The sequence below is a fragment of the Festucalex cinctus genome, chromosome 13, assembly GCF_051991245.1.
Source record: "Festucalex cinctus isolate MCC-2025b chromosome 13, RoL_Fcin_1.0, whole genome shotgun sequence".
Classification (NCBI taxonomy): Eukaryota; Metazoa; Chordata; class Actinopteri; order Syngnathiformes; family Syngnathidae; genus Festucalex; species Festucalex cinctus.
Genome location: NC_135423.1, coordinates 23,501,470 through 23,527,204, shown reverse-complemented (window position 1 = coordinate 23,527,204; position 25,735 = coordinate 23,501,470). Strand labels below are relative to the sequence as shown.

At 40.8% G+C, this 25,735-nt stretch overlaps 2 protein-coding genes across 3 annotated transcripts; one reads left to right on the top strand and one right to left on the bottom strand.

The window, feature by feature from the left end:
* The first annotated feature begins 2 nt into the window (after positions 1–2).
* ap1s3a (adaptor related protein complex 1 subunit sigma 3a) lies at positions 3–12,945 on the top strand. Of its 2 annotated transcripts, XM_077541649.1 has the most exons (6): positions 3–21; positions 1,816–1,954; positions 4,626–4,804; positions 9,320–9,428; positions 12,574–12,711; positions 12,808–12,945. In XM_077541649.1, exons 2-6 carry the CDS (start codon positions 1,952–1,954, stop codon positions 12,841–12,843), a joined length of 465 nt encoding a protein of 154 aa, XP_077397775.1. In that variant the 5' UTR covers positions 3–21; positions 1,816–1,951; the 3' UTR covers positions 12,844–12,945. The 2 variants fall into 2 exon arrangements, with proteins under 2 accessions (XP_077397775.1, XP_077397774.1); XM_077541648.1 differs by lacking the exon at positions 3–21 and having other exon boundaries at positions 1,774–1,954.
* A 1,491-nt stretch (positions 12,946–14,436) lies between these two features.
* Positions 14,437–19,945, bottom strand: scg2a (secretogranin II a). The gene is made up of 2 exons (XM_077542036.1): positions 19,805–19,945; positions 14,437–16,977 (listed from the first exon to the last, which is right to left on the bottom strand). The coding sequence occupies exon 2, from the start codon at positions 16,967–16,969 to the stop codon at positions 15,170–15,172; it is 1,800 nt and encodes a 599-aa protein (XP_077398162.1). The 5' UTR covers positions 16,970–16,977; positions 19,805–19,945; the 3' UTR covers positions 14,437–15,169.
* Positions 19,946–25,735: the final 5,790 nt, after the last annotated feature.

Here is a 25,735-nt window from a genome sequence, read left to right as displayed (position 1 = left end):
AACACCTGCGGCCCACTAGCGGTAGGCACAGGGACAGCAATTTATTCATTCACAAACCTGCTCCAATGAGGATTTATTTTTTTGTTTTGTTTTGTTTTGTTTTGTTTTGTTTTGTTAGTAGAGATGGCGAAAGTAGTTGAAGTACAGACTGGTAAAAGTGCTGATACAAATGCTGTACTTAAGTAAAATGAATTTTGACTGTCAATTGTACGAAACCTACTTTTAAACTTGGAACAAGGAAAAGTTTTTTGGGGGGGAGGAATCTTTAGGAGATGATTTCTGTGCATGGTTGACGTATTTGTTAAATTTCTTGCAACAAAGAAAGTTATTAAAAAAAAAAAAAAAAACTTGGCACAATGAAAATAACTATGCACAAATACTCGTACTGAGGGAGGGGGATGGGGGTAATCATGCTACAAATATGTTGCATGTTGTCGCTAAGAGCTAGTTAGCATCAGCTCGACTTTTCTGCTTTCAAAACATGCTACCATAGCTTTGCTAACATTGCAAACTGTTTAATTAACAAACATTGCTAAATTAGCGATACATAAAAATGATTAGCGAGATTAGACAGAGAATTTCTGTATGAATCTGTTGATTTTTAGGCTGTCAAAGACACAATATTATTCACCAGCAATCCTTGTTGGGGGCGGTGTGGCTCAGTGGTATGGTGGCCGTCTCCCACCCCAGAGGTTGTGGGCTTGATCCCATGCCATTGTGACCACGTCGAAGTATCCTTGAGCAAGATACTGAACCCCCATTTGCTCCCGATGCTGCGTCATCAGTAGGTGAATGGGTAGTCAAAATGTAAAGCACTTTGAGGGCCTTGTAAGGTGGAAAAGCGCTATATAAAAATGAAGTGGCATTTGTTGGTGCCAACAACCTCAAACAGTTCTCTTAAAGCCATAGATGGGAAGTATCTTGCATCCCCAAATCTGTTGTCGTTGTTAATGTTCCTTGGTTCATGCATGTGGTTAAGTCCCCAATCAATCAATCAATCAATCAATCAATCAATCAATCAATCGGGTTTGACTTACTGTAGATAGTCCGTCAGTTTTTAATGCAGTGTTAACTTGTTGTGTACCAAAGTTGGAAACAGTAACAGGACTGTTTTCAAATATAGGTACTAAAGTCCATAGTGGTCAGAAAAATAAGTAAAGTACAGTTACCGGTACTGAAAATCTATTTAATTACAGTAATGAAGTATTTGAACTTGGGTCACACCACTGCAACATTGGGTCGTATTTTATTTGCTAGACAAACACCAGACGTGGGTAGAGGACCCAAAAATTGCACTCAAGTGGGATGAAGTAAAGTATTTTTTTTTAAGATGATTATTATTATTTTTTTAAAACGTAGCTACAACACATGGTAAAAGCATCAGACTGAGAATCATCATGAGTATCATCCAGAGTCCTGAGGTGCTAAAACAAACAAAAAAAAAACTACAAAAAAAACCAAACTAAAAAAAAGAAAAGAAAAAAAGGGCAAATAGAACATATTGAAAAGAACACTTGTTTTTTTTTTTTTTACTTTCTCTTTAATGCATTTTTTTTCAAAATTGCATTGCTTTTACTTTTATACTTTGTAAGTTTTGAAACATTACCTTTATACTTGTGTTGATACTGTACTTTCAACTTCTACTTAAAATCTTTTAAATCCTAAATGTGTAGTTGTATTTGAGTATTTTACATTTTGCCACCTGCATTTTACTTTTAACACCTCTGCTTTAAAGTAGGCTATCAAAGTGCCTACTCTCTCTCTTACTCACTCACTCACTCACTCACTGATGACTGTGTGTGTGTTTATGTGTAGGTGTGGCGAAGGTGTGATGCACAATGTGAGAAGCCGGAGCACAGCAGGAGCACTTTAACCGTCCAGAAGGACGTTTTGTTTCTTATTCCTGTCGGGTTTACAAGTCCCATGATCCCGAGCGAGATTCTGGGACAGAATGGTGAGTCTTTTGCTGCTCGGGTTCTACTGTGTGCAATCTCTATTATCATTATTCAGTTTTTCTTTTAAAGTTAAGGTGGTTTGTCTCTGTCTGAATTTAGCTAAATTACATTTCACTGCACACTGAACAATGACAATAAAGATTCTGATCCGAAAAAAGCTTCAAATGCATGCAGTCAAAATGAGTCTTTTAAGCAAAATTGTTGGTACAAAATGGTTGTTCCCTTTTTTCTACATAAGCCGGCTTATCTTGAGGTAAGTGCTTGCAGATGCTCGTCAGGGCAAAGTGCCTTCTGTAATCACCCTCTGCCTTTATTGTTGTACAGTATTGCAAAATGGTGGCGTTTGCCATGTAGTAGGTCAGAGGTCATCAACAAGTAGCTTACAATGAACAGCTTTGAAGAGGAAGTCTTTTATGACGTACTAAAAGGGTGACACGCACACAAATCTGTTAATAAAAGAAAAAAAAAATGTAATAAAAGGAAAAATTCCAATAATTCTTGGGTGTTTTTAGCTGTGTGCTTTGGGCAAGATTATTTTAGTTAACGAAAACTAATGAAAAAACTCAAACTAAAATTCAACAAACAATTTCATTAATGAAATAAAATAAAAACAAAAATGTTCTTTAAAAAACGAAAAATAAACTACATTTTATGTTTACAAAACTAACTCAAACTAACTATAATTATAGCAAAAATGTCCTTCGTTTTAGTCTTTGGTAATTAATTTAATGAATGAGCCTTTGGGGATGATTTTAAAGGTTATTTTAAGTAGATTTATTTTAATATTAACTGGAATAAAGACGTTTGAAAGTGTGTCACACAGAAGTGACTTCATCTAGCAGCAGCCAATAGAAAAGCACCTTCAGATGATGTCGCTCCTATAGTGTTTTTTAAATATTGCGCACAAGTAATACACTAAAAAACCTAACTAAAACTTATACTGAAACTAACTAAATTCAAACTAAAACTAAGCATTTATTAAATAAGTAAAACTAATAAAAACTAACAGAACCACCCTGAAAACTTATTAAAACTAACTATCCATCCATCCATTTTCTTGACCGCTTATTCCTCACAAGGGTCGCGGGGGGTGCTGACGCCTATCTCAGCTGACTCTGGGCAGTAGGCAGGGGACACCCTGGACTGGTTGCCAGCCAATCGCAGGGCGCACAGAGACAAACAACCATCCACACTCACAAGCACACTTAGGGACAATTTGGAGCGCCCAATTAACCTGCCATGCACGTCTTTGGAATGTGGGAGGAGACCGGAGTACCCGGAGAAGACCCACGGGGCACGGGGAGAACATGCAACTAACTAAATTTAAAAAACAAAATTCAAAACGAAATCAAAACTAACTAAAATGAAAAATTCCAAAACTATAATAGCCCTGGTTTTGGGTCACTATAATGTTGCAAGATGAACCCAAATTTTCTTTCACTGGGCACCATATTTTTCTCTAGAATACAGTGATATTATTGACATTACGCTGTTCCCTGCAAAGATTCAAGACAACCTGTGCCAGATGTAGCAAAGCAGCCCCAGAACATAATAGAGCTTTCTCCATATTTCACAGTAGGGACAGTGTTCTTTTCTTTCTTCTCTATTCTTCCCATTTGCATCTGTGCTGATGTGCCTTACCAAAAAGTTGCGGTTTTGTCTCATCTGTCCATAGGACATGCTCGCAGAAGCGTTGTGGTGTGACATGCAGTTTGGCGTTCTTTTTAATGATTCATTTTCAACAGTGGTGTCTTCCTAGACGGTGTCCCATGAAGTCCATTTTGGCTCATGTTCCATGCCTGCAGGCTGTGCTCTCAGTTGTCTTGTTGTAATTCCAGCTTGAGCCTGACCTGCGGTGGCACCCATGAGGCTCTGCACAGCTGCTGCTAATCAGCAATTATGTCATGTGTATTTAAGAGGCAGCTTCTGCGCCTGTCTTTTGTCAGACTGTTTGCTTGCTCATCCCTCAGTCCAAGATGGCATCTACTCCTAGACCTCTTTTGCGACCTTGACTTTGATCTTGCCTTCCTGTCTTGTTCATTATAAGCTCTTGAAGATTTTTGTTGTACTTCGCCTTGATGCCTTTTTGGACTGGTTCAAGTGTGTTTACGGTTCCGCGTATTTGTTGCGTGTGGTTTTTTGTTCGTAAATGTTCTCTTGCCATTGTAAACTCTTTTTGTTGTACTTTTGCCTGTGTGCCTAGTTATTGTTGTAAATACATTTGTTTATGAATTCACTTATTTGTCTGTATTTTGGGATCCACTGAAAATCTCACACAAACAACTATGGTGCAATCTTACGCTGATGTACCTTGAACTTGGAGTTCACCATTAATCACCCTTTAAAGAGGTCCACTACTTCTTACAAGTTTGAAGACGCCTGTAATGACACACCTGGGTTGATGTCTTGATGGTCAAATTCTTTTCAATCACAATTAAAAAGCAATGTCTTATCTAACTTTTTTTTTTTTCGTTATTACTTTTATTACTTTTATTACCAATAAATTTTGTTCACAATGTTGTCCATTCAAAAGCTATTCATTAACCACAATTTGTGATTTATGTACCTTTTCTGAATCGCAGCATGAACGGGTTTAAACTCAGCAAAGCTTAATTATACTGTCGATGAGTCGTTGTTTGAAGATTTTGTTCTCTTGTATATCCTCTCCAGATTCGCTTCTTGCTGCTGTTCAGCAGGCAGGGAAAGCTACGCCTGCAGAAGTGGTTCACACCAATAACAGATCGGGAGAAGAGGAAGGTGATCCGGGACATGATGATGCTTGTGTTGGCCCGTTCGCCGCGCTCGTGCAACTTCCTGCAATGGAGAGACCTCAAGATTGTCTATAAGAGGTTCATGTGTATATGTGGCTACTATTTACAGTTACTATTTTACTTTTTTGATGTTTTATAGGGTAAGGTTGGGTACACACACATAGAGTGGTGCCTTGAGATAAGGGTTAAATTATTCCCGTGACATTGCTTGTAACATAAAACACTCACAAATCATCTTTTCCCACTGAAAAAAAATGGAAACACCATTGATCCTTTCCAGCCCCCTTCTAAACAACCACTTTTTATCAAGAAAAATTGCATTTTTAATATTATACTTTGGGAAAATATACAGCAATAACCTAATGAAATAAAATGTAAGTCATTAAAGAGTTATAGCCACATCCTCACTCCCTCTGGTGTGCGTTTCTTGGCCACCTGGAGGAAATATAATAGAGACACATGAGTTTCACAACTGATTCTCACAGGTTAGTCTTGGTACTACAAAAGTGATATTTTATTCGCAATATTTTATTCGCATGCCTATAAAATGTTATTGAAATTGTTGGAAGTAGACCTCTGCAGAGGAATTAATACTCTTTGCACACTAAAACAAGGAGAGCGTGGTTGCCACCTACTGTAGTGGATGTGCAATTACACTTGTTTCTTGTACAGCAAAAAAAAAAAAAAACAGAACAAAAAACAAACGGGGGGAAGAGGAAAAAATAAATAAAAATAAAATTTAAAAAAAATAAATTAATTAATTAATGAAAAGCATTTAACCCCCCTAATGTTGGTCACTGGTACAACAATGATGCTCTGTGTGTATTGTGTTCACAGTTCCACAAGTACAAATGTTTATCAGGCAGAATGAAAAGTCCTTTGTTGTTTGCAGACTTTTGTAGTTGTAATGTTTAAAATGGCTGCTACTCAGGCCTTTAAACAAACGTTCTTCTCTTAATTGCACAATATACAAAAATTGATGTGATGCATAATATAACCAGTAAGTTGCAGTTGATTGAACTTGTATTTAAGGGCAATAGGTAATCATTACTGATGTACAAACAGTGAACCAAACACTATGGGCTCTATTTTTTTTTGAACAGTCGTCAATTCTGTGCGGTTTACGTTGTAGCTCTGCTCTGCGCTGGAGGACGGTGTTGGTAATTTCATGTGCAGGCAGAGGGAGGTCTGCACTGCTTTGGGAGTGGTCACAGCTGACTTCAATCATGGTCAATCAAAGTCCTGTAAATGTGACGTGCTAGTCGTGCACTGACAATCTCGACATGGCGCAGTGTACAGTTGGAGATCACAACCTCAACTCTACACCTGATAGTTCGTGTGCCTCCCATAGCTTTGTGGGATAATATAAAAAATATAATAAAGACGATAATACAATAATGATACTAATACTATTATTACTACTACTACTACAACTGCTACTACTTATTTTGATTTATTATTATTATTATTATTATTATTATTATTATTATGTTGGTATCAATCTGCCCTTGCACCAATCAAATTCCCCAAAATTGCAGTAGACCAGCCGTCTGCGCTACGACAGCACCTAGACGTGGTCTAAGTTAAGATTGACTTTATTCCCGCTGTTGCACTGGCACACACATCTTGGCAGAGAGTGGTCGCCCAAATTGGCAAAGGCAGCCTTACACTGGCATGAAAATTAAGATCAGATAGCAGTGTTGCCGGTAACGCGTTACTTTGTTACTAAAAAAAATGTGCTTTCCAAAGTAACAAGTAGTCTAACGCGTTACTTTATTCTACAAAGTAGTCTGATTAAAGTTACTGTCGAGAGATTCAATGCGTTACTCCACATTTTCATGAAGAAGGCAAAATATCTCACTGTTGTAACAGTCACAAACAACTGCCGCTAACTACAAAGATGAAGGCGGAAGTCATTGATCACCACACTGAATTCAGCCATGGTCTGGTCGTGAATGGTTTGCACATTCAAAACAAAAGTGATGATCCTTTTACTACTAGTTTTATTAACCAACACAAACAACGCAACAAAAAAAAAGTGTACATTATGGACCATAAAAGTTGTAAAAAAAAACAATTTATTTCCATCCTCAACTGGTCCGTGAAGCATTATGGGATGAGGTCGTCTCCGCCCTCTCGCCAGGGGGAGTGACGTCAGACAAGTCACGTTTTCAGTAGGGGTGGAACAAAAAACCGATTCGACCGAACCATCGTTCGTCCTGGGGAGCTAAATGACCGTATCGGTTGCGAGTGAGGCTTTATGGTTTTCATAACAATAGCAAGAGTTCTGCACCGTGCTCTACTTGTTTTGTTTACATTTCAGTAGCATCACTATTCAAGCTACTTCCGTGTTTACAGAGAGCTAGCAAAGTAGCGCTCAGAGACTCTTCATTCCCCGGATGTTGTAAACTAGGGGTGGCGAGATCCGGTCCTCGAGGGCCACAGTCCTGCAGGTTTTGGATATTTCCCTTCTTCAACACAGCTGATTCATGATCAGCTCATCAGCAAGCTCTGCAGAAGCCTGATAATGAGCCTGTTAATTGGAATCAGCTGCACTACGAGTAGGGAAATCTATAAAACCTGCAGGACTCCGGCCCTCGAGGACCGCAGTTTGCCACCCCTGTTGTAAACATAATGCAAAGACGTTACGCACCTTTTTGGGGGGGGAGCCTACCGTCAACGCCGTGTTCGCGACACGGTGCGCACGCGCACAACGAGTGACAACATGCAACTGGAGACAGTTAGCAGAAGCCGGTGCCGTACATCTCGGTATTTCCCATGGCTATCGAGTCCTCTCGGTGCACTTGTATGTCCCGGGCCGGCGTTGGTACTGCGCACGAGCCAAAAAGAATAACTCCCGTGACGATCCAATGCATGGATTCAAACGACACAGGTATGTCCCACAGCCAACACACCAGCTATGCTAAAAGCACACTGCAAGTATCTCATTTCTCAGTTTGTGGCTCCCTGTCAATGCCTACAACTAGCATGAGCAGCAGATTGGAGAACTGAGACGTGCCCGCGATTATGTCATCAAACTCAAAATGAACGACAGCCCAAAAAACAAAATATAAACAGTAGTGATTCTGTGGTCATCATCGTGTCTCAGATTAAAAAAAAACAAAAAAGATGTCATACATTAACCAAAAATGAATGTGATGGCAAAAGAAAAACGAAAATTGTTAAAAACAAAAATTGTGGATTAAAACTGGAAATGAACTTTTGGAAATATTTTTGCATATATTAAGTGGTTAAAATGTGTTTGATAGATTTATTGTTCCATAAGGTGGCTTCATATTTCTTTTGGCTGGACGGTAGGTTTATTTCATGTCTTAAATTAATGTTTCTGAAATACTTCACAATGTGCACATATTCTGTTTAATTGTGTTGGTGTCTGTCTAAAGGTTAAATATTTATATTTAACATTAAATTATCAACCTATTGTTTTCCTGATCCTTATTTTGAAGAGAACCCCCCCCCCCCCCCCCCCCATTTACAACTGTCAATAACTACTAATAAATATTTAAACTGATAAATTTTTCAGTCATATCGCCCAGCCCTTTGTTGCGGTATATTTAAATAATTGATTCAAAATATAAAAATATAGAAGACATATTTGTTGTTGTTCTTTTTTAACACATTTGTAGATACTGTAAAAATTTGTGGTGTTTTAAGATTAATGTTTACAAGCAACAAATGTCACTATAAGTTTTGAATATTGAAATGAATCGTATCGAATCGAAAATTGTATCGTTCCCAAACTTAATCGAATCGTATCGAACCGTTCTGTTCTGAAAGATAATCGTTTTTCAATCGAATCGCAACCTGTGTATCGAGATACATATCGAATCGGCCGCATTTCAGAGATTCCCACCCCTAGTTTTCAGCTTGCACGAGTCGACTCAAGTGTACACACTGGAATAGCGGAACAAACAATAGAGGAATTAAGGGGATTTTCATTTTCAACCTGGATAGATTTTTATTTTTTGTTTTATAAAAAGTATTTACGTTACAAGAAGTCAAGAGAGACTGCCGATTTAGTTTTTCATAAAAAAACACACTTTATTTTCATGTTAAAAATGCACTTTCAATAACTCCGTTTCTACCGCATTATTTTTATGTTGAGATGGTGTTATCGGCAGCTGCTGAAAGTAACTAAAAAAGTAACTTTTAATCTAACTTAGTTACTTTTAAAATCAAGTAATCAGTAACGCAATTTAGTTACTTTTAAAACCAAGTAATCAGTAAAGTAACTAAGTTACTTTTTCAAGGTAACTGTGGCAACACTGTCAGATAGCACCCCACTGCAAATGTACTGTCTAGAAAAATAGAGTCCTACAGTATGTTTCGGATTCCCGTGTTTGTGCTTGACAGAGGAAATAAAACAATGCCTGTTGTCCTTTTGTATCTGTTTATGTTGGTGTTTTTCCATCAACTAATTCAAAAGACAGTAAATCATCCAATGGTCCAACAATATTTTGTTTCATCTTTCAATAATTAGGTAATTTTTTCCAAGTCATATGTCACAGCATATGAAAATGTGTTCTTTCCACAGTAGTGGCAATATACTCACAGCAATTTCCTCCACTGCAGGTACGCCAGCCTTTATTTCTGCACTGGTCTGGAGGAGCAAGATAATGAGCTGCTGAGCCTCGAGGTGCTGCACAGATATGTCGAGCTACTGGATAAATACTTTGGCAATGTAAGTAGCGATGAATGGTGGTGTTTTGGCCAAACAAAATGTGATCCATGGTGGCATTGAAAAGATAAAACGTAATGTAGAGGGTGCATCTGCATAATTTTGATCATTACTTCTTCTTTTTTTTTTTTTTTTTTTTACATTAGGAAATGTATCGTGGACATGTAAGCAGACACATTTGGTTAATAATACAAAAACATCTATTTTAATTGATGAGTAATCATGTCAATGTGGACATTATGGTAGAATACAGAGATCTTGACGTCACGTGACTACTATTCCCTGACCCCCCCCGTGGCAGTATCAAAGCCTATTACTTGCACTGGGTGTACTCGCGTTTATCCGTCAACTTTCTGTCAAAGAGAATTGACACTCACTTTGATGAAAAGGACATGATATACATGCTAGACAGGCTGGATAATATTACCATTGCTGAAGTGTTAGGAGTGCTTTTTTAACAACTCAGTGACCTTGCTACGTGGAATTCCCCCTTCACTTACACTGGTGAGTGCTTGTAAATGTGATCATTCAAAGGCTTTACAAGTTTGCACAATACGGATTTATTTCCCCGTGATGTGTGGTCAAAATGCCGTCGAAGTTTCTTGCAATGTTATTTAGGTATATTAGCAACTTAGCATCTGCTGATACTGCCGACACCGCCATCATTTATGGCTTAAAAATTATTCTTTATGCTGTTGGTCAGTTCATGAGAGTGAGAGTTGGAGATCCTGGCTTGATGAAGCCAACAACACCACATCATCTGCAAAAAGCAGAGATGCAATGCTGAAGCCACCAAACCGTAACCCCTCAACGCCTCGACTGCGCCTAGAAATTCTGTCCATAAAAGTTATGAACAGAATCGGTGACCTTGATGGAGTCCAACCCTCACCGGAAACGAATTTGACTTACTGCCGGCAATGCGGATCAAACTCTGGCAACGGTCGTACAGGGATCGAACAGCCCGTATCAGGGGGCCCGGTACCCCGTACTCCCGAAGCACCCCCCACAGGACTCCCCGATGGACATGGTCGAACGCCTTCTCCAAATCCACAAAACACATGTGGACTGGTTGAGCGAACTCCCACGCACCCTCGAGGATCCTGCTGAGGGTGTAGAGCTGGTCCATTGTTCCACGGCCAGGACGAAAACCACACTGCTCCTCCTGAATCCGAGATTCGATTTCCCGACGGACCCTCCTCTCCAGCACCCCTGAATAGACCTTACCAGGGAGTCTGAGGAGTGTGATCCCTCTATAATTGGAACCCTCCCCCCTTCTTGGTGGTCCCCCCTTCTTAAAAAGGGGGACCACCACCCCGGTCTGCCAATCCAGAGGCACTGTCCCCGATGTCCACGCGATGCTGTAGAGGCGAGTCAACCATGACAGCCCCGCAACATCCAGAGCCTTTAGGAACTCCGGGCGGATCTCATCCACCCCCGGGGCTCTGCCACCGAAGAGCTTTCCAACCCCCTCAGTGACTTCGACCCCAGAGATAGGAGAGCCCACCTCAGAGTCCCCAGACTCTGGTTCCTCAAAGGAAGACGTGTCAGACAGCATGGAAGCACTAATCACGGCAGCACAAGAAAGCCCAATTCACACTGGCTGCGGAAAGGACACGGTGTCTTTTCCGTATGGCTTCTGCACGGCTTCCGCAAGGACTGCAATTCACACCAAGTGCGTTGCATGTCTGGAAATCTGTTCCCGACAGACCACAAGCTCACGTGCGGTTCACGCTGGCAGGTTGAGTTCACCCAATAACAACCGTGTATATCGTGTCCTATTTGTAAACAATAGCCAATTGTCACATCGATATGCCTTTTGGACATTATTTCTGGGACTTCTAACATGGCTGTTCTACTATTGGTTTTGTGTTTAAATAGTGTCATTTTGTCATGTTTAATTTATTCTGAGCTCATTTTTTGTCTTAAATGTCGGATTCATGTCATTCTATGTAGCTAGCTAGCTTCCCTCCCAGAAATACGAGTTTTCAAACATTTTTTTTTTTAAATATACCGGATTTACCTTGATGCGAGACGCCCGACTTCCTGTCTGGCTCGTGTCATTTCTTCAGCTTCACGAAATTCCGCATGCGTCGTCTGGAAGAAATAGAAAGCTTGCGGAAACCTTCCGCACCGCAGACGCACCGCACCGCAGCTGGTGTAAATTGACACGTAGACTTGAATGTGTTTATCCTTGCGCCGTCTGTATGGAAAATGCACTGCGTCCGTTCTGCAGCCAGTGTGAATTGGGCTGACCAGGCCCTAAGCACAAGGTCAGTCAAGGTGGGGGTCTACCACTTCAGACAGGACTTCAGGGGCAGGCTGTGCAAAGAAACCCATGCAGCATATATCATAGCAGGGTGTAAGATGCTGGAGGAAGGTAAGACATACATGGAACGGCACAACCAGGTAGCTTACAGGAACCTCTGTACCAAATATTGACACTTCCGAAGATGGTTGAGAACAACCAGGCCAAGATTCTGTGGGTCTTCCCAAGCTTCTGGTAGAGGACCCGAGCTTGAAGGAGATGATGAAATGCCAAAATGATTTATATCCAAAATGTATATAGGTGATTACCAACAAGGTTAATTTAAGGCAGCTGAGATATGATTTAAACTTGCTAAAGCGGAAGTCAACCCATTTTTTTTTTTTTACTATAATATGTTCTATGCAGCGGCAGGGTGGGTGGGTGAGTGGTTAACACATCCGCCTCTCAGTTCTGAGGACTCGGGTTTGAGTCCAGGCTCCGGCCTTCCTGGGTGGAGTTTGCATGTTCTCCCCGTGCCTGCGTGGGTCTTCTCCGGGTACTCCGGTCTCCTCGCACATTCCAAAGACATGCATGGCAGGTTAATTGGGCGCTCTGAATTGTCCCTAGGTGTGCTTGTGTGCGGATGGTTGTTCGTCTGTGTGCCCTGCGATTGGCTGGCAACCAGTCCAGGGTGTACCCCGCCTACTGCCCAAAGCCAGCTGAGATAGGCTCCAGCACCCCCTTGTGAGAAGTAAGCGGTTCAGAAAATGGATGTTCTATGCAGCCCCACTATAGTCAATAAATGCTTAAGGTTGACTTCCACTTTAAGCACTGTTAACCACTAACTTCCATTTAAATTCCCTTAACGGCCCTTTGGTACATTGTGTTTTGCTTCATCGCCAGGTGTGTGAGCTGGACATTATTTTCAATTTTGAAAAGGCATATTTCATCTTGGATGAATTCTTGATGGGAGGAGAAGTGCTCGAAACCTCCAAAGTGGCTGTGGGTGTCTCGCTGCAGGAGGCTGACGCACTCCAAGAGGTGCAGTAAGCTTTCACACGCCCTCGTGAACGTAGGTTTTGGAGAGAAGTGACTCATGTGGACCTTCAGTGTAACTTTTGCTTTTTGTGATTGCAGACAATGGAGGAATATATGCGCAAACCTTCTTATTGAGCCACAATAAGAATCACATCTCAGGACATAAACCGAAAGATTTAAATCTGTGCAATATTTTCACTTTGTCATAAACTATAAAAAGTGCTTCTGTAAATTTGCTTTATTTTTGTATTTTTATTTTTGACTGCAGGTATGCTCTTATACAGTATCTCCCATTTAAAATGCAACCAAATCAAGAATGTTTCTTTTCTGAGGAAGAGAGAAAGCTAAAATGTACTGTTAGTCCCTTCTTTTGCTTGTTGAGAGGAACAAAATATTATAAAAAATTCTCAGTATGTTCTCCTAGTTTTACATGACACCACTGCAAACCACATACACAATAACCAACGTATTGTTTAAGTGATAGGCAGCCAAATTGTTTGCACTCCTGCCTCAGAGTTGTGAGGTTCTGGATTGGAATATCAGCTCCGGCCTTCCTAAACGGAGTTTTCATGTTCTCATGTAGTCCTGCATCCTTCTTAGGTTAAGTGTAAACTCTAAATTGTCCACAGGTGTGAAAATAAGTATGAATGGTTGTTTATATGTGCCTCGTGATTTGTTGTCTCGTACCCTGTCAGCTGAGGAAGGCCATTTGTTAAATTGATACTGCTCTCACAATGTCAAGCAAAACAGAAACAACTCTAATTGGTATATACAGGACTGTCTCAGAAAATTAGAATATTGTGATAAAGTCCATTATTTTCTGTAACGCAATTAAATAAGCAAAAATGCCATACATTCTGGATTTATTAGAAATCCACTGAAATATTGCAAGCCTTTTATTGTTTTAATATTGCTGATTATGGCTTTTTTTTTTTTTTTACTTGGTCTGAAGAAATATTCTAATATTTTGAGAGGATATTTGAGTTTTCTTAAGCTGAAAAGCATAATCAGCAATATTTAAAAATAATAAAAGGCTTGCAGTATTTCAGTTGATTTGTAATAAATCCAGAATGTATGGCATTTTTGCTTATTTAATTGCATTACAGAAAATAATGGACTTTACCACAATATTCTAATTTTCTGAGACAGACCTGTATAGGGGTACCTAATGCTATTAGGTGTATTAAAGACAACCAATACAGTACAAGTACCTATTACATTCTTAAGTGCCTTTCAAATCTTACATGACTTTATTACAGTCTGTTGTGCTAGTGTCTGTGTAACAATATTACATCTCAAATTCTCAGAATAAATTTTTTTCTCAAAAGCTTTTCATTGTTTGGTGATTTAAAAAAAATATACATGTTGTTGAGAGAAAAAAAAGAACATGAGTCAGTAAGGAAAAAATAAAGTCAATGCTTTATTAAACCTCAAGAATGTCACATAGGCCCACATTTAAGAAAGAATTACCAACAAACACAAGTGAATCTAAGGGGTCACAACACGGGGTGTGTGTGCGTGTGTATGTCAAGGCTGGTGAGTCACATGTACGGGATGTTGAGCAACTAACTCAAATTATTGTCAAGAACACGCATATTTCTGCTAATAAATAAGACATTCAGTAAACCTACAGAGGAACCACAGTTGACTGCATGTTTATATCTTGGAAAATAATCTCTCTCTCTCTCTCTCTCGCTCTCTGTCTCTCTCTCTCTCTCTCTCTCTCTCTCTCTCTCTCTCTCTCTCTCTCTGTGTGTCCACCTCCACCGTCACAATAATATATTCACGTAAATACAGATGCATCTCATCAATTAGAATACTGTGGAAAACTTAATTGATTTCCGTAGCTCAATACATGTATACAAACTCAGAGAGGGAAATATTCACAATTTGTGCTGATTATATTTACTTTAGAGCTAATAAACCATCTCAAGAAATTTGAATATTACATTAAAGAGGAAGTCAACCTCCAAAGTTTCTTTACAATAATATGTTGTATGCAGCCAAACTAGCCTGAACTCGGCATTCTGATTAATATTTTGTTTGTGAAATATGAATTAAGTAGCAAAATTCACCCATTTTCTTAATCCATCTCAGGGGGCGGCCATTTTGTCACTGAAAATGACATCAGCAGTTGCTCAGCGATCAGGTAACGTCAATCGCGGCTCAGCTTCATAAAACAGGTGAGGCTGACCTGCTGAGCTATGATTGGTAAGGCTCACCTGTTTTCTGAAGTTGTGCTGTCATTGGTCATTACCGGAATGCTGAGCAACTGTGATGTGGCAAAGTGGCTCCCCGCAGAGATGGATAAAAATGTAATAATCTAGAAACCATGCAAAATTTAATCGTCCGACCACTTGAGTTTCACTTTGTTCAGTGAAGCAATGAAATAAAATAACTTTTCTGTGATATTCTATTTTATTGAGATGCACCTGTATAAGATATATATCTGTCACTTGATTTATATGCCATCGCCTGCCTTGGCATTGCTCTCACTGGCTTCAGTTTCCGGGTTGAAATAACTCCTCAGTTTCATGACAGCCTCGTTATCAAAGGTTTGCGTGTCTCCGCTCCTCTCGCCGTCTTCAGACTGCCTCTTTTTATTCAGCTCTTTATCTGAATCCATTTGATCCAAATAATCCTGCATGGCCTGTTCAAAGGAGCCCGCCGTGCTCTGCCACGCCTCGTCCCGCTTTTGGCCGGCCTTGCCATAGCGGTACGCCGGGCCGGGATAGCGCCCCAGCATCTGAGCCGCCAGATACGGCGCCAGCTCGCCATCTGCCGTGTCGTCGTAGTCCTTCAACTTGCTAGCAGGGAAACGTCGCTGCGTGGGAGCGGCGTCCCCCGTGCGCCCCGCTGCCAGAGTGCGAAGTCGTGACGCGGGGCTTCTGTACGGCTTCCTGGCGGGAGTTTGATCTCGGTTCTGCGTGTTGCCCAAGCCCAGGATGTTGAGGATGGCTTCTCTCTGCAGGCTTTTGGGGCTGCTCTTTCTGGCAGGAAGATGTCTGTTGTAGAATTTACTTTGAGGAATCTTGTAGATCTTCTTTGAGGACGTCTTCCAGATTTTGTTTTTGTCTCTGCTGTCTTGTGTCATTCTTTGACTAGTTTCTCCCATTTTGAGCATATCCAGGAGATCCTCAGGTGGAATTTGGTATTTCTGGGAGATTTGAATGAGCTGATAAATAACTCGTGGGTCAATGTTATCTCTGTACTGGTTTACTCGCCTCTCAGCCCTCTTGATCGCTTCTTCTTCTATTGCTCGCTTCTGCTCCTCCTCCTCTGTTCTCTCCAACACCTTAAGAAGGTAGTAGTCGATCTGGTCTGGATCATCTGACCTCCTAACTGGATATCTTTCATCTTCATCCTGCTCTTCTTCATCATCAACATAATCAAGGCTCCGGTCCAGCTGGTGTTTGTCCTCCTCCTCCTCTTCCTCATCTTCCCTTTTCTCTTCCAGAGGACCCCAGTCTGTAAGGTCCTCACCTTCGTCGTCGTATACCACATTTCTCAGACTGAACAGATCTTCCCCTTCTTCGTCCTCTTCCTCCTCCGCGTCATCCTCCTCATCCTGTCGTTTGTGCGCATTCTTCTCATTGGTAAACTTGTCCAGTTCATCAAAGACTGACTGCAGTGTCGCAAGGTTTTGAGGCGTGTACTTCTCCTCCACATTCTCGTTGGTGCGTTTGAAGGGGCTCTCGTGATCATCCTCCTCCTCTTCTTCATCACCTTCGCCTTCTTCATCGTCCTCAAACATTAAGGGCATCTTCTTGTGAGGCATGATGCCCTGTTGCTTCTGCACCTTGGGGTACACGTCACCACCACCGAGTGACGAAGGACGAGGCAAAGTTGGCGTGGAGGCCTTTTCGGTCTGCTGTAGTGTGCTGAGAACAGCTTGGAGCAGCTCCTCGCTTCTCTCCTGGTCCGCGTCGTCTTCCTCGTCGTCATTTTTCACACGTGTCGGATTGGGAGCCAGTCTCAGAGTGGCGCGAGTCTTCTGGGCATCATCCAAGTGGCGACCGTCGTTCTCTGTGGGGAGAAGCGGTTTCTCCTGTGATTCTGTCCTCTGACGGAGGCTTTCGATGTACTCCAAAGCTTTGATGATGTCAGCATTTGGTAACTGCGGCGGGTCTAAGCCACTCTCCCGCAGTCGATGCTCTCGGAGAGTAGCCCCATGAATGGAGCCTAGACATAGAGTGACAAAGAAAAGCTGGGCCAAACAGACGAGGTTGCCTCTAGCGGAGTTGCAGGAGAATGACAGCATTGTGAAACCTGTGGAGGACAGTCCAAGATGTACACAGAATCAGTTTTATGGACTTAAAAGCACTTTAATTAAAGGGGAAGTCAAGCTTCAACATTTCTTGATATGTTATATGTGACCTCACTACTCTGAACATGACATTCTGATTAATATTACATTTGTGCAATATGAGTTACGCAGCAAAATCCATCTGTTTTTATTCATCTCATGGAGCAGCCATTTTGACACTTGCTGTCAACTGAAGATGACATAAATATAACTCAGTGCTCAGCAACAACCAATCATAGCTCACCTGTTTTCAGAAGCTGATCTGTGATTGGTTGTGACCTGAGACCTGAGCAACTGTGATGTCATTTTCACTCGACAGCAAGTGGCAAAATGGCCGCCTTCTGATATGGATGAAAAATGATGGATTTTGCTGCTTAATTAATATTCCACTAACAAAATATTAATCTAAATAACGTATCTAGACTCGTGGGGCTGTAAAGATATTGTCAAAATTTTTTGGCAGGGTTGACTTCCTCTGGACTCTAGTTTTGTGACTGGCTAAAATCCTGCACGACGCATGTAACTGCACGGAGGTGCGTTAGACCCAATGTTGGTAATTTTGTTGATGAGCAAGGCTGGTGGATCTGTGAGTGGAAGATCTGTGCTGCTGTATGAGTTGTTACACCCTACACTTCAATCATGGTTCTTTTCATTCCCTTTAAATCTGGCACACTAGTCGCGCAATAAAGTCTCATGGAGAAGACTACCCTCTCACCACAGATAATTTGTGTGGCACCCACAAAATTTTATTGACAGTATTTTGGATGCTTCCCCATAAGTTTTAACAGTGTTTATTAAAGGGATACTTGACTCATTGAACAATTTTCAGGAGTGAAAAGTTCATATTTTGTCCAGAATTAATTCGATAATTTCATTCATTTTCACGTAAAATTAATACCTTTAAAAACTGTTTTTTCCCTGTTGCTGTCGACTGAGGATGACATCATCTGTGCTGAGGAAGTAGGTAACAACCAATCATGGCTCAGTTTGCTGACCAACCCCAGAAACCGGATGAGTATGATTGGTCATTACCTACTTTCTCAGCACAGGTGATATCATCAGTCGACAGCAAGTAGAAAAATTACTTTTTAAAGGTATTAATTGTCCATGAAAAATAATGAAGTTACCACATTAAATTATAGACGAAATATTAACTTTTTACTGCTGAAAATGGCTAAATGAGTCAAGTATCCCTTTATTATTACATTGGTTTGATGAATATGAGTTAACCAGCAAAATCCAGCCATTTTTATCCATCACGGGGGCAGCCATTTTGCCACTTACTGTCAAGAGAAAATGACATCGCAGTTGATCAAGGCTCAAGTAATAACCAATCACGAAGTGAGTTTGATCATGTGACGTTCACAAGCTGAGCTGTCACCGGTGGTTATCTCAGCCCTGAGCAAATGTGATGTCATTTTCAGTCGACAGCAAGAGGCAAAATGACCGTCCCCTGAGATGGATAAAAATTGGTGGATTTTTCTGTTTTATTCATATTCCATTAACATAATATTAATTAGAAAACCATTTTTAAACTAGTGTGGCTGCGTATTATTAATATTAATATTAATATTAATATTATTATTATTATTATTCTTTGGGTTGACTTCCTCTAAAAAACATGCTTAGGGTTAAGTTACTTGTGTACATTTAAACCAGCCTTCACCAAGTTTTGTCATTTTACTGTACCGGTATGTATTTACAGTATTGGTAGATTTAAAAGATAATAGTCAGCCTTGATACACATGATGATACAGGTCCCCATTCAGAAAAAGATTGAATATGATGGATCGATGGAAGATGTATTTGCATGATGTTGTCCCTCTCTTTGATGCAGTGCAGTTCACCAATCCTAAAGTACACCACAGTACTTGACTGATGATGATTCATTCATTTGGAAAATTAAACCATGTAGTACAGTTTTTGCAACAGATTATGCAGATGTTGTAATGATATGACCCGTGATCTGATGAAATGTAGAATCGATATTCTCTTTGGTTTCATTATGTCATGTGTCACTCAAAATGAGCAGAAAAAAAGCAATTAGAATATTTGTTGTTGTTTTTCTGTGCGCTGCTTGAGAATAATGATTCGGAAGTACTATTCGGACTTGTGGGAGCTGCAGTGATGCTATCGCTGCCGCCTGTTGCTTCTTATCTGACGATGACATCCTGCAGCAGCATAACAGCATTCAGCTCCCCTACAAATCTCATTAGTTGTTAAATTGATGCCCACCGTGAGTCACGGCCCTGTTGTCAAGGCAACCCGGTAAGACTAATGCTCCCACAGAAGCCACATTTATGCGCAAACCCTTTTAAACAGCAATTATCACTCACTATTACCCAGCACACAGCAATTTGAATAAATAAGTAATGCCTGCGTCTGAATGAAATGTCGCTCTTTCGGAGGCACGGACATTTTAAAGACATAAAACTGTGCTTTTTAAAACAACCTATTTCAAATGAGCAAATAGTCATTGTATTTTACATTCACATTTTTACTGGTTTCTAAAACTGACAAAGTCTGAACAGCTATTCTATGTAAATTGGAAACTTAAGCAGTAAACATTCTCAAAGGGGAGTGATGATAAGACCAAATAATGTAACAAGACATGCATGCATGCTAATAAAGACAACACGTCAAAGCATCAGGTTGGTTATCAACTACCAAACAAAAAGCCTTAAAACAGAAAATATTCCAAACACACAAAAAGTCTCTCTCTCGCTCTTCATGTGATGGGAATTATGTGTGGGGCTCAGCTATGGTCACGTCTGAACTAGAGATGCTTACCTTTTTGGACTTAGTTTGCGAGGGCGGTCTTGCTGAGTGGTGTGATCATTTCTGTCTCCAGCGTGAGTGTGCTCAGCACCGTGGACAGCTCCACATGCTATGAGACGCGCACCACGTGACTCGTACGTCAGCGAAGGCAGGAGGCACACGCAGGTTTTTTTTCATGCTCGCAAAATCAAATTGCTTCTATTTTTTATTTTAGGACATGGACTTCAAACGTTTACATTGTTTTAGGATAAATATTATCCAGCAATATTTGTGTACCAAGTCAGAAGAATTGTTAAGTCAAGTGTGTCATTCTGAAACAGTTTGAAATGTGAGGAAAAGCTAGAAGTAAAACAATAAGTAGTAAGATACATGCAGACTTTTTTTCTTAGAGTATGCATGGTTAATGCTGTGTCTATTTTGAACACCCACTTGTGTTGTAAATCGTTTATTCCTCTTGTTACATGTTTAGACGCTTACATCTTTGTTTGGTCTGTTACGGTCAGATAAGATTAGAAGTTGTTGGCTTTATGTCGGCTCTTATAATATTTGATGTCTCTCGAATACAACTGTGATCTGGATGGAACTTTTAACTTTAACGTTTGAACCCTTGGCAGAGGTTGGGGACCTCTCAACGCTTCCATTAATGTTTATTGTTTTTATATAGTCGCTGCTGTTGCCCTTGACATGTGCTGGAGCTCTGCTGCAGCACTGAGGGACAGACGTAGTTAAAAGTCCAGCGATGACTCATGTTCCGACTCCACCAAAGAACCAGATGGGCGGGGGGTGATGGGGGACTGCAGACTGCAGTGTGTGTATGTGCACGACAGCCTCTATTTCTGGCGGCTTGTCAAGTCTTTTCTGTTATGGATCACTGCGAGCTGCTTACACTTTCATTCATAAATTCGCCTCCTCGCTGCCTTTGATGTGAACGCTGGCTATCCCCCAATGGCCTGCTTGTCTCATTTTTTATGCAAGCTTATTCTATCTTAAGCGTGTTCACAGCTGGATTACAAAAATAGATGAAAAGGACTCTTTGAGAATTTCCGTTTATATTTCTGCTTGCAGATGCTCACAAACAGCAACCACAAGTATCTTAGCAAGCTTTCACAATCAATGTGGCCTTATTACAGTTTTTTTTTTTACAGTCATTTAGACACTAAAATGAAAATTTTCACACAATTTACGATGTTTACACACAAGGAGCAAACGACTTGTCCACTTGTGAACAAAAGGCACAGACTCAGCTTCACACTTTTTGCAAAACATTACACAGTGATTTGCACACACAACACATATCTACACACATTTTCATACCTTAGACACAGATAAGGATTGTGAGGTTACTTCCTGATCATTCTAAAGCACTTGCATAACCACACCAATAAACACATTGAATATTCACATCCACCAAGTGTGGAAGCACACATGAGCTCAAATGAAAATACTTCATGCAGTCATTTCTACTTGTCAAACGGTAGTAAGAAAAACTACTATTTTGTTCAGATTTTTTTTTATTGTTGAGTGATTTGTTACTGCTGTGATTGGCTGGCAACCAATCCAGGGTGTACCCCGCCTACTGCCCAGAGCCAGCTGAGATAGGCTCCAGCACCCCCCACGACCCTTGTGAGGAATAAGCGGTCAAGAAAATGGATGGATGGATATGTTACTGGAGCTGAGTATGAAGTACATATTTTCAGTCTGCAATTTGTGTATTTTACAGTACTTTTGCAAGAAAACTGCAAAATAGTGAGGTAAAACCTGCAATAGAGTGAAGCTGCAATAACCGAACTGCAAAGTAGCGAGTGAGCGCTGTGCTGTATACTCATCAATTAGCGTCAATATGCCATCACTCCCACCATGACCAATCACGACTCAGCTTGCGAACATCACATGACCAAACCCAGGAAACAGGCAAACCATGATTGGTCGTTACCTCAGCAACTGTGATGTCATTTTCAGGAGATAGCAAGTGGCAAAATGGCCACCTCCTGAGATGCTGCTTCATATTCCACAAATGGAATATTAGTCATAATAGACTACTGGCGCTGCATTGAACATACAGTGGTACCTCTACTTACGAAATTAATTGGTTCTGGAAGAAAGTTCTTAACTAGAAAATTTTGTAATTAGAGACGCATTTTCCATGTAAATAACCCGTTCCAAGCCTCCCAAAATTCGGACATGAATGTTTTAGAAAGCATAAAAATACATCAAAACATGTAACAAATACATGTTACATTTAGATTATTGCACAATAAATGAGAGTTGTGCGTAATGTAAAAAACAAAGAATAGAGTAAAGAATAAAAATGATGGTCAGTTACATTTTTAACTGCTGTCCTTATCGTTTTTTGCCCTCTTTGGTTCATGTTCTCTCTCAGAAGTGTTTTTTTGCCTGGTGTTTTGTAAAGAACTGCTCCAAAGATGTTTTTTTTTTTGTTGTTGTTGTTTTTTTCAACAATCCTCCAAAAACATCATCACAGTGAGCGATCGCCCAAATGGTGAACACTTTTTCTGGGTGATTCTTTTCAACAAATTCCGAAACTTGATGGAAACTTCAGGTATGATGGCAAGGCATCTTTTTCCAAAAAAGGCCCGTCTTGTCACAATGAAAAACTTACTGTGAAACGTAACCTTTATCAATCACCAATTGTTTGAATTTTCACACAAATGTGTCGGCCGTTAGTAAATACATTAACGTAAAACTATCTGAACACCTCATGGCCTGAGGGGCGAATGACAAGGACGCTACATAGACACATATCTATTATCTATTTCACACACATAGACACATGCGGTAATGCTAAGGTAATACCAACGGCAGAGCAGCTGTAAGTATGTTCATCCATCCATCCATTTTCTTGACCGCTTATTCCTCACAAGGGTCGCGGGGGGTGCTGGCGCCTATCTCAGCTGGCTCTGGGCAGTAGGCAGGGGACACCCTGGACTGGTTGCCAGCCAATCGCAGGGCACACAGAGACGAACAACCATCCACACTCACACGCATACCTCGGGACAATTCGGAGCACTCAATTAACCTGCCATGCATGTCTTTGGAATGTGGGAGGAGACCGGAGTACCCGGAGAAGACCCACGCAGGCACGGGGAGAACATGCAAACTCCACCCAGGAAGGCCGGAGCCTGGACTCGAACCGGAGTCCTCAGAACTGGGAGGCGGACGTGCTAACCACTCGACCACCGTGCCGCCTGTAACTATTAGAGGTGTGCAAAATTTCCGATTCTTAGATTATTCACGATTCGGCCGTGGAACAATCGAGAACGATTCACAAACGTCCATATTCCGATTATATAAATATGCCAAGGGAAGCGAAACTAAAGTGAACCGGAGCGAAAAGTACGCGGAACTGAAACGTAGTAGCGCGCGCGGTCTTCGGGACGCTTTTGGGACGGACCCGCCTCGAGATTCAAAACAACAACAAGCATGGCCGAGCTGACCAACCCACCTCTTCGTGAGATCAGACCTGCTCCGAAAAGGCAAACAACTTCAGGCGGAAGTATCAGCTAGCTGGCTGCAGTGCGTCGGTTAGCGTTCTACAGGGCGCCGCGCAGTGATACGAACGAACGAACAGAAAAGTAGTGGCTGGCGGTAATGGCGTCTGACTTTATTCAGAAAAGAGTATTGTGGTGGAAATGTATCACGCTTTTGAAAACAAAAAGTTTTTAGAAGAAAAACGCTTTATTTCCGAGACCCCAGCCAGCTTGGTGGACTATTTTCCTCTCGTCCAACGCCGAAGTCAGTGCTGATCGCACACACGGGAGGTGAGGATCAAATTGAGATTCATGTTAAAAAACCCGAACGATCCCATTAATGTTTACACGTTCATGTTTACACAAGTTAAAAAGCAGAAAAGCACTTGAGGTTTTTTTTTTTTTTTTGTACCTCTGAGAAACTTTAATGTTTACATGTTCATCTTTACACAACTTAAAAAGCAGGAAAGCACTTTTTTAGGCATTTGTATTGAAGTAGTAGTTCACATTGTCTTTCATTTATACCTCAGTGCACTTTTGAGTGGATAAAAATAATATATTTTTGCTCAATGCTATGTTTTATTCTGTTGAAGACTGAATATACTTAAAAGCTGTTGTTACAGAATGAGGACTTGAGTATTTTATTTACTGTTTTGACCTGTTAACTTGATACTGAAATAGTAGTTTATTTAGGCCTGAGAGGACTTTTGTACTATTTTTGTAACTAATGTACGAAACATTAAAAGCACCAAAATACATTGTTTTTTTTCTGCTGCCTGGGGGGGAATCAATAATCGTTTTATAATCGAATCGTAGCCTCTGAATCGTAATCGCAATCGAATCGTGAGGTGCCCCAAGATTCCCACCTCTAGTAACTATGTTACGTTCAGTAAACTCTGGGAGCTGCGAGTAGCAGCCCATACTGTTTTTACCTTTCGTATCCTGAAACTTCTTTCATAACAAGAGGTAATATTTTCCTATTGAGGAGTTTCGTAACTTGAAATTTTCATCTGAAGGGACGTTCATAAGTAGAGGTACCACTGTATTATTGTAATGAAAACATTTGTGTTTACTTCTCCTGTAAAAGCTTGTGTAAGAATAACCCATTTAGATCAAGAATTGAACTTACTTAACACACCGTATTTCTTCTCGTGCTGAAGTTGGTTTTGATAGGGTGACTTTTTTTTATTTATTTTTATTTTTATTAAAGATGTCAAATACACCCACCCACGCCTCAACCCAAAATTCTTGACGATAATATGTTCTACGCAGCACCACTAGTGTAAATATGGTATTTTGATGAATGTTACATTGGTGGAATATCAGTTAAACAGAAAAATCCAGCAGTTTTTATCAGTATCAGAAGGGCGACCATTTTGTTACTAAGCTGTTGAGTGAAAGTGACATCACAGTTGCTCAGATCTCAGATACCAACCAATCACAGCTCATCTTCAGTTGACAGCAAGTGGCAAAATGCCCCCCCCCCCATGAGCTGGATAAAAACGGCTGTATTTTGCTGCATAACTCATACTGTATTTCACAAATGTAATATTAATCAGAATGTCATGTTAGACCAGTGAGGTCACGTATAACATATTATTGTTAAGAAATGTTTAAGGTTGACTTCCGCTTTAGCTGTACCCCTGCCCAGCTGCCCTATAACTGGGCCAAATGCTAGGCTGGCTTTTACTCCCACAACAACCCGGCGGCAGAGTCATGGCGCTTACCACGAGAATGGCTTCAACTTTCCAGAATATAGAAAATAAACAAACTTCCATAAAGACAATGAAATCATTATTCATGGCGCATGGACAAACTCATAATGAGCTACCATCAACAGCTCCACTGGGCAAGGGCTGAGAAACTCAGTGTGACACTTATTATGTAAATTAGCCACAGAGTAACATCACAAATTGGAACAGGTCACTCACACATTTTCAGTAACAGGCAGACAACAAAAGATTTACTTACTTTGCCACACTTAATGAGTGGGCAGGAAGTGCAGAGCCCCAACTACTTGTATTCAAGCAATTAAAAAGTCACATTCCACGTGTCCTTGAAAATTCACGTCCAAGTCAGCCTCATTCCACTCTACGCACATCCTTCTCCACACTCACATTGTTATGTGCAGATCAAGCTGCAGCTGTCTGGCTAATTGCTTGTGGTTGCGCCTGTGGCAGGATTACTGGTAAACAGAAATCAATTAACGACTCACTTCCACTCCCACTGCCTGTGCAATAAAAGTCACCCACCTCTTTTCTGCTCATGGAAGAAGTTTCTTCAGGCACTTTTAAATATCTTTCCCACACTGTCGAGTGTGGTGAGTCAGTTGGAGGGGGTCACGACTCCCACAGGATGCTTTATTCGAGAGTCCAGTTCAGTCACGCCACGGAAGTGGTGCATTCACTGTCACTTTGTTTTCCATTCTCATTACATTGCAGTGGTGTGATTGTTG

What these genes read in the sequence shown, in the direction of transcription:
- scg2a (XM_077542036.1), bottom strand. Translation starts at nt 16,969, where the DNA reads ATGCTGTCATTCTCCTGCAACTCCGCTAGAGGCAACCTCGTCTGTTTG.
- ap1s3a (XM_077541649.1), top strand. An exon ending in CTCAAGATTGTCTATAAGAG is followed by an intron (nt 4,805 to 9,319) that starts GTTCATGTGTAT and finishes CCTCCACTGCAG; the next exon opens with GTACGCCAGCCTTTATTTCT. An exon ending in AGGCTGACGCACTCCAAGAG is followed by an intron (nt 12,712 to 12,807) that starts GTGCAGTAAGCT and finishes TTGTGATTGCAG; the next exon opens with ACAATGGAGGAATATATGCG.